General features: G+C 50.1%; 1 protein-coding gene across 1 annotated transcript; it reads right to left on the reverse strand.

Moving 5' to 3' along the window:
• Positions 1–62: 62 nt before the first annotated feature.
• Sh2d3a (SH2 domain containing 3A) lies at positions 63–11,165 on the reverse strand. The gene is made up of 10 exons (XM_051177670.1): positions 11,064–11,165; positions 6,202–6,336; positions 4,901–5,250; positions 4,593–4,669; positions 3,140–3,606; positions 2,500–2,615; positions 2,194–2,368; positions 1,999–2,110; positions 1,428–1,613; positions 63–830 (listed from the first exon to the last, which is right to left on the reverse strand). The coding sequence occupies exons 2-10, from the start codon at positions 6,268–6,270 to the stop codon at positions 670–672; spliced, it is 1,713 nt and encodes a 570-aa protein (XP_051033627.1). The 5' UTR covers positions 6,271–6,336; positions 11,064–11,165; the 3' UTR covers positions 63–669.
• Positions 11,166–13,886: the final 2,721 nt, after the last annotated feature.

Raw genomic sequence — 13,886 nt, forward strand, 5'->3', positions numbered from 1 at the left:
AACTGCACTACCACACACATACCTACATGTACCACTCCCAAGTTAAAAATATAAAAGCCATCTTTTTTTTTTTTAAAGATTTATTTATTTATTATGAATACAGCATCCTGCTTCCGTGTATGCCTGCACACCAGAAGAGAGCACCAGATCTCATTTATAGATGCTGTGAGGCCAGGTGGTTTGCTGGGAGTCACACAGCATTTAAGAGGTGATCAGATTTGAACTTTGATACCAGATCTGTAAGGTGTTTTTATTTAGAAAAGTTACTTTCACCATGTGGTTGCTTTCCGGGTATCCCACAAAGTTTGTATGGAGGAGTATTTGGGAGTGTGAGGGTGAGTTTCTAGGTACCTAGTGGGTAGGTATTTTGATAAAAGGAGGCAGATACTACACCCCAATCTGTTGGGGTCCATTTTAAGAGAGAGGTTCTTGTAAACTTCGACCCCAAGAGGGGGCATATTTTTTAAAATTTTTTCCCCATAACTTTTCATAAGAGCCCAAAACAACCTCAAACTTAGGTAGCTGAGTCTGGCCTTGAACTCCTGATCCTCCCATCTCCATTTCCCAAGTGCTGGAATTAACAGGTGTGGACCACTTCACCAAGTCCATCTTGAATAGCTGGAGGCAGCATCCTTGGGGTCTCTCAAGTCTAAAGTGGGGGCTGGACTCTCAGTCCTGAGGCTCTAATTGTTGGGACAGGATGCTGAGGACACGATGGAACTTCTCCAGGCGGTGGGCTCTGGTGGCCTGGGCCCCAATGCTCCCCCAGAGTAGGCGGCACAGGAAGCTGGTGGTCAGTGCCTCCCATAGTTCTGGGTTGGGCCTGAATCCTGTAGGCAGAGTCAGGTGCGCTGGGGGGTGTGGCTCAGGCCTCTCCCCATACCTGTCTTAATGCTAGGAACTTTGATCCATAGGAGCCAGTGGGGAGTGCCTGGGCAGGGGTTAGCAGAGGAAGGGGGCCCCTTGGTCTCTTCAGGGGTGAGGGCAGAATGCAGAACAACTCCAGGCATGAAGGTGGCCAGTTCAGATGCACCATTTAGGGTGCCCTGCCTGGAGGTGGGATTGAAGGATATGGCCATCCAGCTGGGCAAACCTGGGCTGAACCTGTCGCTTTGGAGGGTGGGGACACCTAGGGTCTTAGAAATTACCTAGAGTAAGGGTCTTGAAGGTTGGGCTGGACTCAGGTGGGAGTCATGTGTGACTCTGGGGAAGTGGTCATGTTGGAGGGAACCCCAATGGGCCTAGATCTACCCAGGCCAGAGGTTGGGGGTGGCACACCATGGGTGTATCTCTGCTGGGTTCAGTGGTCCCTTTTATAGTGGAGAGGAATATTTGCGGTTCATGATTGGGCTTGGACCCTCTTCTGGGGGTGTGGCGTCCCAGTTGGAAAGCTTAGACTAGGTGGCCTCCAAGGTGCCCTTGCTCACCTTTCAGGCGCTGGGCTGCCGCCCTGCGGAACCGAGGTGCATCATGGGCCACCTGTCGTGCCCCAAGAAGGGTGCGTAGCACACGGTCACAGGACTCGTCCAGTGGCCCAGAGGTCTCCTCTCCCTCCATCAGACGCACTACCGGTGCCACATGTGGCAGGGCCACCTCTCCTGGGTTGCAGGTTCCTGTGGGAAAGGTAGAATCTGCTGGGGACTATGGGATGGACACAGAGTAGAACCTAGATGGTGACAAGGGCGTGGCCAAAGGCAGGGGAGGAGGGACCAGGCCAGGGCCTAAGGTAAGGAAGGTGCTTTTGATTGGGGAAGGATTTAGTTAAAGCAGAGGAGCCTAACCACAAGGCAGCCGAGAAGCCTTGGGTGGAGCAGGCTTAGAACAGGGGAGAATCCTGGACCTGGAAAGGAGGCTGGGGAGGCAAAGAGCACATGGCATAAGAGGCAACCGAAAGAAGGAAGCCTAAAATGGGGAGAGGTGAAATTTAGGACAGGGAGGGGAGCCTGGGGCTGGGAAGGATCCTGAGGCAGGCAAGGCACAGCCCAGGCCCCCTCTCACCTGTACTTTCATCCAGAGCCCGCATCAGAGGCTTTAGCTCTTGTTCAAAGGCCAGCGCAGCCTCCGTGTGGTTCCTTCGTAGATGACGCCAAGTGCTCTCTAACCTCGATACCTGGACACAGACAGGAGCCCCAGCTAGTCCCCTTTCCTGTCACCTACACCCAGGCGTCCTCCCCATCCCCGTTCCCAACACACCTGGGGCATAAGCAGGGCGCCCATGATCCCAGCCAGACCCAGCAGGTCCCCTGTCGCCCCTGGCTTCAGCGCCATCGCCAGCTCCACCAGGCCTTTCAGAGTACTTGTGCGCTCCTCCAGGGGCCCGGAGCAAGCCAGCACCGCCAGGGCACCAGCCAGCGCCAGGGTCTCAATCCTGCAGAGGTGGAATGCAAGGATCTGGAGACAGTAGAATTTGTGGTGGGAGTGGGGGCAGGAAGTGGGTTCCCCTCTCCCGCCGAGCAGTAGAAGAAACTGGGTTAGGACGTCCCAACCCCCACACCTCACCTCTCCAGTACCTCCAACCTCAGGCGATGACCATGAGGAAGTGTGAGTAGTTCTAGACCAGAGGCAACACCCATGGCACTCCTCTGACTCTTGTTCACCCCCAGCAGGCCTACAGCCTTGACAAGAGAACACAAAGAAGGAAAAACAGACAAAGCGTGGGGATGATCCTTTGGAGCCTGCTTCTGTTCCCCTGGTGAAGCCATTCCCTCCTAATGGAGGACAGAATAGGGATGCTCCTAGGTCGAGAAGGGAACTGACAAGGGCAGGGAAGTAGAGGAATCCTGGAAGTTTTACGCAGTCTCTGAAGCTCACAAGGTTCACAAGATTCATAAGCAGTAACAATTTCTGGAACTGCCTGCAGGGGGCGCTAGGGGTGCGGCGTCTGTGAGTAGTTGCCCATGCTGGCATTGGGCTTTTTATGTAATGCACTGGTGCTCCTGTGAGTGACCTCTCACCTCTACTCCAGGAAGTAACCCCATAAACTCTCCACTTCATTAAGCTGGACTCAGGTGGAATCATTTCCTTCTGCGGCCAGTGCCCTAGCTATGGTGGACAGACATTTGTGCACAACTCCCCAGGAAAAGCCACAGGTTAGCTAGCTTGGCCCCTTGCTGGTGGAGGACCCTAGCAGGTGACCTACCTGGCAATCCACCAACAGCAGGTGTAGAGCAATGCTCCCAGGATGGTGTGCCATAAACAAGCTTCGGAGAGAACTCAGAACTGTAGGGTCCAAGGGCCGATTTTGTGAACCCAGCAGGCGGGAGGGGTGGCCAGGGATGCAAAATGAGACCTCATTGTGTGGTCTTACAAAGCATCTGTCCCCCTCCTCTTCCTCCTCAGCTTCCCACCAGGCCTCTGGCTCTGGACAGCTTGGTCTGGGAGTCGTTCTCTGAGCACAGGTCGCCCGGGGAAGGAGTTTGCAGTATGTTGAGGGGTGTCCAGAGGCCAAGGAGGGTGTCTGGAGAGGCTTGGAGAGAGCCTTCTCATGAAGCCGCCCTTCAGATGCTCTGAGACTGTCCGCCATAGTCCCCAGGTGAGGCAGGCCCTTCCGTAATGTGGGTTCACTGCCTGTCCGGTGCAGGGCAGATCCAAAAGTAGGGGGCGCTCCTGACACAAGGAGGGATATGGGTGTGCTTAGATAGCTCAACAGCTCTTCAGAGTGGGGTGGAAGTGAGTCTCAAAGTCTCTGGCTCCCTGCTTCAGCTACTGGCTCAGCCCAGTGACTGAGGATCCTTCCCAACCCCACAACCTCTGCCATCTTGAGAACAAACTTTTAACACTCTGGGAATGTTCTGAATTCTGGATACCACATTTTTCATTTGAATGTGTGTCTGTTCGGGAGTATGTGGTTATGCAATCACATATATGTGGATGTCAGCGGGTGACCTTAGGTGTTGTCCCTCAGGTTCCATCGACTTAATTTTATTTGATTAGGGTTTGTGCCACTGGCCTGAGACTCCTGACTATGTCAGGCTGGTGGCCCAGTGAGCCCCAGGGATCTTCTTGTCTCCACCTCCTCACTAGATATAAACACCATCACCATGCTTGACTTTTTAAAACATGGGTCCTGGGGACCCGAACTCAGGTCCTCAGGCTTGTGTGGCAAGCAGTTTACCTACAGCAAGTCTCTCCCCACTATCTCAGTGGATAGTGTATATTGCCTTGAGTTGAAGATCCTCCTGTCTTGGCCTCTCAAGTAGCTGGGCTGACACACACATGTGAATACTCACTTATGACTCAGGCTGATGCACAAACACATGAATACACGCTCATCAACCAGGCCTGATGCATGCATGCAAACACACACACACACACAAAAACACACACTTATGACCCAGACTTGATGAAAAAAAATACATGAACACTCACAACCTAGGCCAGATGCACACATACACACACACACATGAACACACACTTGTGACCCAGGCCTGATACACATACACACACTTATGACCCTGTGTCAGTATCAAGGGGCTCTCAATTGATCAGAGCAAGAAACCCGGGTCTCAAGAGGTAGATCCAGGGGGCTGAGCTCACTCTGGAGAGACCAGCAGAACCAATCTCTGAGCTACCATGGCCCTGGGGCCCCTCACCTTCTCCAGCACCATCTTCTTCGACCCTTCCTGAATGGTCCAAATCAGCAGGCTGGCTGGAACTCCACTTCCTAGGCCTAGGAGGCAGAGGTGCAAAGGGTTGTGGGTCCAGCCTGTGTGGAGAAAATGCCACCAACCGGTTCCATCAACCTGCCAGCCACTTCAGAGATGGCTCTGCGACTAGACTGTCAGAGGTAGAGGGCAGGAGGGTGGGCAGTTCAGGGGCACCCTCCACTACACAGTGAGTTTGAGCCCAGCCTGGGCTACGTGGGACCCTGTCTGTCAGAAGAAGCCTCAGTACTGAGTACCTGAGAGGCCTGGTGGCAGCCAGGCTGTCTGTGAGCACAGCCTCACTGAAGCTTCGTGTCAGCGGCCTCTGACGATTCACAGGCTTGGAGGCCACAGCTCCCGTGGCCTGAGACAGTGGTTGTCTGCGGGTCATGTAACTGTGGACCAGGGCAGACATGCTGGCAAACCTTTCATCTTCTAGCTGAAAGAGGGCCTGTGGGCGACCAGGCCTGGGCCGCAGTGCCACTCGGAACACCTCAAAATGTAGGGTCTTGTCTCGCCAACGGCAGGAGATCACAGGGTAGCCGCTTTCGGACTCTGAGGCACGAACAAGGAAGTCGCCATCTTGTTGTAGAAGCGCTTCAGCTTCCTGAGGATGCAGAATAGGTGGCGTGTTTCTAGAACCTTCCCCTCCCATAGCCGACAAAAGTCACCATGAAGAAGGGGCTCCACCCTGACCATGCATACAGCCCCAAACTGGGGGATTCCAGGCCAGTGTTCTATTGCTGGGTCAGGACTCCATAATTACTGATTTTTTTTTTTTTCCTGAGATAAACTTGCTGTAGGTAAACTGCTTGCCACACAAGCCTGAGGACCTGAGTTCGGGTCCCCAGGACCCATGTTTTAAAAAGTCCAGCGCGGCCTTGAACTGTAGAGCTTCTGGAGTGCTGGGGTTGCAGTTGTTTATCATGTTACCTGGCTTTAAGAAGTATTGCATTTCTTACTTTGACAGGGTCCCTCCATATAGCCCAGGCTGATCTAGACCACAGACATCTATCTGCCTGCCTCTCCCTCCTGAGTGCTGGATTTACAGGTGTGTTCCACCACACCTAACTTGAGAGGATTTTTGTTTTATTCCCCACTCTATAGATTGGTAAACTGAGTCTCAGAGAATTCAAATACATTGTCTATACTCTCCATAGACTGTGAGTTGTAAGGCCAGGACCCAGCATGTCTGATTGCTGGACAATCACAGCTTTCTATTTGCCATGATTTTATTGTGTTTCATTGTTTCAGGGCTTGAGTATGTGACACTGGAGAGGCAAGGTGGCTCAGCTTCAAAGGGAAGTTCCTGGGGAGAATTCAGCCAGGGTGGGAGACTGACGGGGAAGAGAGGGAGGATGCAGAGCACTGCCCAGTCTCCATTACCATCCTTAGCAGTATCCCAGGGATGATTTCAATTCATGACAGTTCCTACTTAGCCAAGCTTCAAGAGTGTCTCCCATCCTCCAGCACAGCTGCCCCCAAGAGACTCATTAGAGATCCAGGATTTCCCACATCAGTGTGGGAAAGTCTTCCCACCAGCCTGTAGGGTCCATACCTGTCGAGATAGCGGACCATGGTACCAGGGCTGGCAGGCAAGGTCATCTTTATCCTGTGGCACCTGCATGGAGTTCTTGGTGAAGGGAATCGGGGCTGAGCTCTGCGCATTCACCCTGCCCTCAGTCTTTTACATCTGCAAAATGGGAGCAATGAGTCCTGCACCCTGAGGGGCTGGGTCTTATCTTTTCATCCTTATTTTACTTTTGAAAGTGGCAGTGCCATTCATTCATTCTAGTTTTGCTCTAGTCACCTTGGAAAGGAGTCTCAGGTGAGGGCTTGTCATGGTCAGATTTACATGTGTGCTTGCTTCATTGTTAATTGTGTAGAAAGGTTCAGCCCCCTAAGAGTCACACAATCTATCCCCTGGGAAGGTGGTGCTGGGCTGTATGAGGAAGCTAGCTAACATGGGACTGTGTGTGAGTCAGCAAGCAGCAAGCAGTGTCCCTCCATTCTCCCCCCCCACACACACATACACACAAATTCCTGCTTGTGTTCCTGCCCTGACTTCCTCCAGTGATGCCAGTGATGGGCTGTGACCCGGAAGCTTCAGTAAAGCACTGGCTGCTCCTCGGCTGCTTTTGGTCCACGTCTATCCCATCAACAGAGAAGCAGCAGGAATGACTTGACACTAGCACAAGTCCATATTCAGCACATACAACGGTGGGTTTTGTCATGATAGAGCTTCATACCTGTTCAAAACATATTCTACTCATGCTCACCCCATCACCTCTTCTATTATTTAAACATTTATGTACATGCAGTGTGCACGTGTGCACGTGTGTGTGTGTGTGTGTGTGTGTGTGTGTGTGTGTTTGTGTGTAGGCGTTTGCACCCTTAGGCATGTGTTGAGACCAGAGGATGATATTGGTTGGGTATCTTTTGCTCTCTCTGGTATTCCTTGAGTTGGGGCCCCACAGTCAATTAGAAGACTGTCACTTTGGCTAGACTCCCTGCCTGCTAGGCTTACTGCAATGTGTGGCCATGGCCAGTATTTGGGGACAGGGAACACTTGTGCAAGCCCTCTTTCTCATGGAAACGTGTCTCCAGCTCATTACCCTCTCCTGTCTGCACACTCCCATTGTGCTGATTCTGTTTCATGTCATGTATGTGCCTGTGTGTATATGTAAGTACTTGGTTACATGTATTTTACCTGTGACAGAAAACAGAAAACATTTTTAGTAACTGCATGATGCTCTACTATACATATACAACAGATTACCCTTTTATTCCTCTCTAATTTTTTCTTTTTGGAGATCTTATAGCCCAGTTGGCCTTAAAGTCCTGCCTCCATTTCTTGAGTGTTGGATCAGATATCTTTCCCATCCATGTGTGGATGGACATCTAGGTTGATTCTACACTGGGCTCTTATGAAGAGTCCACATTGTATCACAGCTCAAATGCCACTATAGATGACATACATACATATATACACACATACATATGTAGATATAAATAATATGAGCACATGTGGTAAATTAAGCGAGCAGTTTGCAGCCATATTTGCATGCATGTACATATTACACACAACACACACACACACACACACACACACACACACACACACACACACTGGAATAGGGTCACACTGTGCAGCCTTGGCTGGCCTGAAACTGGCTATGCATTCCAGACTGGCCTGGAAATCACAGAGATCTTCCTGCTTCTGCCTTCAGAGTGTTGTGATTAAAAGTGTGTGCCAATATGCACAGCTAATGTATGTGTGTTGCTGGGGTTTGAACCTGGGGCCTCCTAGGTGCCTTGCAGGTACAGACACTGAGCTACCTCCCAGCCTTAAATATCTCAGTATTAATAGTATAAGCCTCATTTCACACTGGGGGTTGAGCCAAGGTCCTGCATGAGTTCTATTACTGAACTACAGCTTCCAGATCAGATGAGAAATTTTTGTATACAAATAAATACAATGACACATTCATTTATAAGGAAGTATATATTACATAAAACAAAACAATATACATTTGCCCTAGTTGGCTATTCTGTTGCTGTGAGAAAACACTGATCACAAGCAACTTGAAGGAGGAAAGGATTTACTTGGGCTACACTTCCATGTCACACTCCATTCCCAAGGGAAGTCAAGGCAGGAACTGAGGCAGAGGGCCCAGCAGTCAGGAGTGTAGACTGCTTTCGCAGAGGATCTGAGTTCAAATCCCAGCAACCATACTGCAACCCACAACAACCTGTAACCTCAGCCCTAGGGGATTCTATGACTTTTTCTGACATCCACAGCTCCATCCCTATGTGGAGTAATTTAGTTAGACACACAAATAGACACACACACATACACACATTCATACCCCCCATGACATACATTCTGACACACAGAGACATATACACATTTACATCCCCTGCCCACATAGCATACATTCAAACAGACACATAGACACATGCACCACATTTATATGTGTAGTAACTGAAGCAGAAACCATGTAGGAACACTGGCTACTGGCTTGCTCATTGGCTTTCTGTTAGCTTCTTATATAGCCCAGGTCTACCTGCCCATGGGTGGCATTGCCCACTGTGGGCTGACATCCACACACACATATAAAGGAAAACACTGTATAGTAACAGTATAGAAATAATGGAAATATATACATAGGATTGGCCATAAGTAACTTACTTCAGTTACCATCATTTAAATTGGGTACAGCTGTATATGTCTGTAAACTCAGTACTCTGGAGGGTCATGAGTCAAAATTAGCCTGGGTTACAGAGTGAGACACAATCTGAAAAAAAATTTCCAAGTAGTAAAAATAAAATTAAATAATAAAATTAGAGTCATATCACACTGGCAACTGCACATTTGAGGGCTTCTTGCCAAGGTGCAACATGTCACGAATACATTACTCTTCAGCAGAATACAATGTTTGTTTTGATGACCTCATGTAGCCCAGGCTGGCTCAAACTCACTATATAGTCCAGGATGATTTTGAGCTCCTGATCCTCCTGTCTCCATCTCCCCAGGGTTGGGATGGTAGGCTTGAACCCCTACATTGCATTTATTTGTGATTTATTTATGATGAGAGCTCTACCACTGACTTGCAGCCCCACCCTCTTGCACAGTCTTCAAGATTGATGATTTAAAGGTCAAACTTGGAGAATGGTCTGCAAATGGCGATTTTACATTTAGAGTTTCTGCTTGTATTTGGGAACTCACCTATTTTGTTAGTATATTATAGTTAGATTTTAGATCTCAGACATTATTCCACAGGTCCCAGCTTGTGTCTCAAATACCTGTCAGACAAATCACCTTGGGTGTGAGAGAGCGTTGGCTATCTTGTCTGTCCGTCCGTCCAACAATTGATCTATGTATCTATGTGTCTGTCTACCAGTCTCCAGGGTCTTAGAGTCTAGAAATGGCCCTGGCTGGGGCTGCAGAGAGGTACACAGCAGGATTCCTGCCTTCTGAGTCACCTCTTCCTGGAAAGGGGGCGGGGCATCCCCAGCTGCGTAGTCAGCTGAGACCTGGGGCCCTGCTGCCCTGGAGGGAGATGCCTCAGGCACTTGCACACCTGCCAGGTGTGCTCCGGAACGTGTACATTTCCTGTTTGTCACCCGGGTGGGGCCTGCGACTATGGTCGTGAACTTCACGACTCATAAACTCCTGTTTCTCCAGTCATCTTGGCAAGAATGGGGGCGAGGCAGGACCAAGCTCTGGTCCAAGTTTGCGGAGCTCAAGGAGGACACAGGTCCACTCCAGGTCAACGAAGCTGTCCTTGGGTCTTTTGGAGCTTAATTTATGTGGACAGGAGGGAAACCGGGGAAGGGGCCAGGCAAACTTTAGTGATGTCTGTGGATCTTCTGTGTCTGTGTACAGCGGCACACACATTAGGGGTGCACTCGCCAACAGGTGGAGTTGGGGTTCTGGGGTCTCACCTTCTTTCCTGAGCTAGGTGATTTAAGACCTACTGAGTACCAGTCTGTCCCAGACCCTGGACCCCTAATTACCCCATCCTCAGCTACAATCAACAACCAACAGACAATCAATAGATGAACAAAGATCATTTCTAAGGGTCCCGGGTGCAGGTAGTGAAACAGAAGATTTTGTAGCGGTAAGGAAGGCTAGAGGGGCAGCGTTCTTTTTTAATTTAAATTTTATTGTGTGTGGGAGGGCTAAGGTTCGCGGGTGGAGATTAGGGGACAAGTCAGTGGACATGGTTCTCTTCTCTGTCTTTACATGGGTTTCAGGTTAGAACTCAGGCTAGCAGGCTGCATGAACAAGCGCCTTTATCAATGGAACCATCTCATCAGCCCCAGGAGCTGGTGGTGTTCTTTAAATATGAAAGGCCCTTTCCAGGAGGCAAAGACCTAGCAGCTGAGACCTAGGTTTGGACTGAGGCAACAAGGCAGAGTTTGGAATGCCTGGGTGGTATGGTGAGTGAGGTGAGGGTGAGGGGGTTAGAGGGGTATGCTCTTTGATGTTTCACAGGACCAAGGTGCTAATGTAAGCAAGGAGGGACTAGAGGGAAAGAAAAGCAGTCCAGGAGGGAACACCTCACAGTAAGGGGAACACCGCATTTTAAACCAGTGACCACAGGCGACTTTAGAAAGAAAGGATTTGGAGCCAGCCAGCCAGGGAGGGGCAGATCCGGACTTGCGATGGCGCACACGAAAGTGGAAGCTGAGAGTATTTCCGCAGAGAGCAGGAAACACGCTGGGAGCTGCGCGAGGGCCACCCAAGGCACACCCGGGTTCCCGGACACGCATGAAGCGGAGCCACTCACTTGGGGACTTCTTCCGGTCCCCGCAGACTCTCTTGGATGGATCCTCGGGTTCTCTTGAGAGCTGACGGCTCCACCCCGATCAGTAGGGACCCCTAGATCTACCAAAGACCACCCCCTTACTTACCTGGGCTGGACTCTGAGGGAATCCGACGGGACTCAATCTGGAGGTTCAGCGGCTGAGGAGCAGTGTCCATGCCCCAGCCAAGCCCAGCCTTGCCAGCATTCCACCTGGATGGCGCCCAGCCCTAGCCCCTGGCCCCGCCCCTTCAGCCCCGCCCACCACCCTCTCTTTCATGCTCCGCCTCCAAAGGAACCTCCCAGGTGCTCACCCCGCCCCTTGGAACCTGTCCGCCCGTTGCTGCGTCTAAGTACCTGAGTGTGGGTGGGTGTGTACATCTTGTTCCCTATATCCTCTTCGTCCTTGGCAACTCCAAGTAGCCCGGTCTTTAGACAGGCGCCCCGTCTCCTCACGGCCATGCCCCACTTAATACCATGGTTTGGGATTCTTCCTCCCTTTTCTTCTTTCTCTGCCTCCCTCCCCCGTTATAGCATTCAGCTACCTGTCCGATAATATTGGACTCCTGGTCCTCCTGCCTCCATCTCCCCGAGTGCTGGAATGACAGGTGTGCACCACAATGCGCGGTGCTGGGGGCGGAACCTCCCGGCTTCGTTCACTCTGGAGAGCGCTCAACCCACTGAGTTCCAGCTCCAAGCTTTAGAATAATTTTTCCCACATGCCTTGTCTCCCTAGGACCTGCCCAGTTGAAGGTGTCTCTCCAAACCCGCAGGGATCCAGATCAGTTCACAGCAGTCCTAGCCTGCAGCATCAAACCTGTTGCTTCCTGCAGGCCCATTCCCACCCAGCTGGGGTTTGGAGTTGAGAGACTTGTGGGGAAAGGCGACAGCCTCCATCAAAGATGAAACTGGGCAAGAGTTTAGGACCAGGATGAAGACTGAGGGTTCCGATGGTTTCTCAGGTTGGGGGTGGGGTGGGGCTCCATCCTGATGGAGATAAGGTAGAGGAAGTTGGGGGTTGTTAATCTGCCACAAGAGAGGCGATATACACTTGTTAAAAGGCCACGTTTATTCAAAGCTCACTAGTAAATCAGGTTGTGGTGGATGTTTAGTGGGTAGAGCGCTAGCTGGCCTAGCACGCATGAACCGCTGGGTGTAAACGAGGTGTAGGGTGCACACTACAGTACTAGAGAGGTGGAGGCAGGAGGATCAAGAGTTCTGTCAGCCTTAGCTAGCTACATTGCGGAGTTCAAGGCCAGTCTAGGCTATATGAGATTCTTTGAAGTACTCCATATAATAGCGGCAACACTTATTGAACACCTAATTGGATGGTAAGACAATTCAGTTTACTAGCCCTGACACTACAGGTTAATTTTCACTCACTCTAGGAATGAGATATGTACTATTCACCCCCCCCCATTTTTCCAGTGGAGAAACTGAGGCACGGGGGTGGGGGAGCTAAGTCATTCGTGCAAATGTACCTCAGCTAGGGAGTGGTAGGGGTGAAATTGGAATTTAGAGCTCTAGTTGATGCTTTCCAGCTTGCCTCGTTTTTTTTCACAGTCTGGCCTCCCCCTGTAATCTCCGACCCTGACCGTGAGCAAAGAAAGTAAATTGGTACCCATTTTACAGAAGAGGGAGAGGATGCGTAGGAAGTCACAGATACCAAAAATAGGGGATGGAAAATGTCCTCGCTTATAGGGTTGCAAAAGGGAGGGTTTCCAGGCTGTGCCCACCTCTTCCCCACCTCCCCGCTTTGTAAATCAGACTCAGGGTGGTCCATGGAAGCGGTCTAGCACCGCCTAGTGGCCATAAGGGTGAAAAGTCGGAGTGGAAGGGGAGTTACTTGGAACCTGATGAGCTAATTCGTTGAGAGGTTTCCCTGCCAAGGGAATTTTAGCTCCTAATAATAGGAGCTAAATTATTAGTAAGTAGGAAGGCAATAATTATTTGTTAAACAAATGAATTAATAATGTCAGGGAAGGGTGATGGTGGCTTTGGCTCAGAGAGGAACTCATAGCTGGGTAGGTATAATTGTCAGATTCATTGGGTATCAGAGTTTAAAGAAAGAGAAAGAACAGGGAAGGGTGTGATTTAAAATTTTGGAAGATATCTGGGAAAAATGACATTTGGAGGCTCAATAAATAGACTGCTCAGTCTGTCAGTTAGAGCAGAAGGAGGTGGTCTGGGCTCTTTATTCTTAGTGCTCCTAGGATGAGATGTGTGGAGGAGACAGTTCTGGAAGCCCAGGGATCAGCTAGCCAGGAGAGAGAGAGAGAGAGAGAGAGAGAGAGAGAGACAGAGAGAGACAGAGACAGAGAGAGACAGAGACAGAGAGAGACAGAGAGAGAGAGACAGAGAGAGAGAGAGAAAGAGAGAGTCCCTGTCTTAAGTGGCATGGAGGAGAGGACATGCACTGAAGTTGTCCTTTGACTTCACACATGCACAAACACATGCTATTCACAGCACAAGTTCAAAAAAAGAAAAAAAGATGGGTGGTAAGAGGGCTCAGTAGGCAAAGGTGATTGCTGCCAAGCCTTAAGATCTGACTTCATTCCCTGGGACTGACAAGGTGGAAGAAGAGAATAGACTATCTCCCTCATGTTCGCTGACCTCAACACATACACTATGCCCCACATGTATTTCCACACATACACAGATGTGACATATGTGTATGTGTGTGTGTGCATATATATACACACATATGTTTATTGAGCAAATGTAATAAAAATGAAAAAGAAAAAATTACTGTAAAAGCAGAATATCTTTTCTACTATATATTTATATTAATATTCTTTAACAGTTTCCCACATGTTAGCACTCTATCTTGGGCGTACCCACCCTCAACTCCCCGTTATTTCCCCCCAGGCACCTCCCAATGAGTCCTGGGCTCCCTTCACATTCTCCCCACTTATTTGCTCCTTTTTAACCC

This window comes from Phodopus roborovskii, unplaced genomic scaffold (assembly GCF_943737965.1).
Source record: "Phodopus roborovskii unplaced genomic scaffold, PHOROB, whole genome shotgun sequence".
NCBI classification, from domain to species: Eukaryota; Metazoa; Chordata; class Mammalia; order Rodentia; family Cricetidae; genus Phodopus; species Phodopus roborovskii.

What these genes read in the sequence shown, in the direction of transcription:
- Sh2d3a (XM_051177670.1), bottom strand. Translation starts at nt 6,270, where the DNA reads ATGCAGGTGCCACAGGATAAAGATGACCTTGCCTGCCAGCCCTGGTAC. An exon ending in ATGGTCCGCTATCTCGACAG is followed by an intron (nt 5,251 to 6,201) that starts GTATGGACCCTA and finishes CTGCATCCTCAG; the next exon opens with GAAGCTGAAGCGCTTCTACA. An exon ending in GCGCCCTGCTTATGCCCCAG is followed by an intron (nt 2,111 to 2,193) that starts GTGTGTTGGGAA and finishes GTCTGTGTCCAG; the next exon opens with GTATCGAGGTTAGAGAGCAC.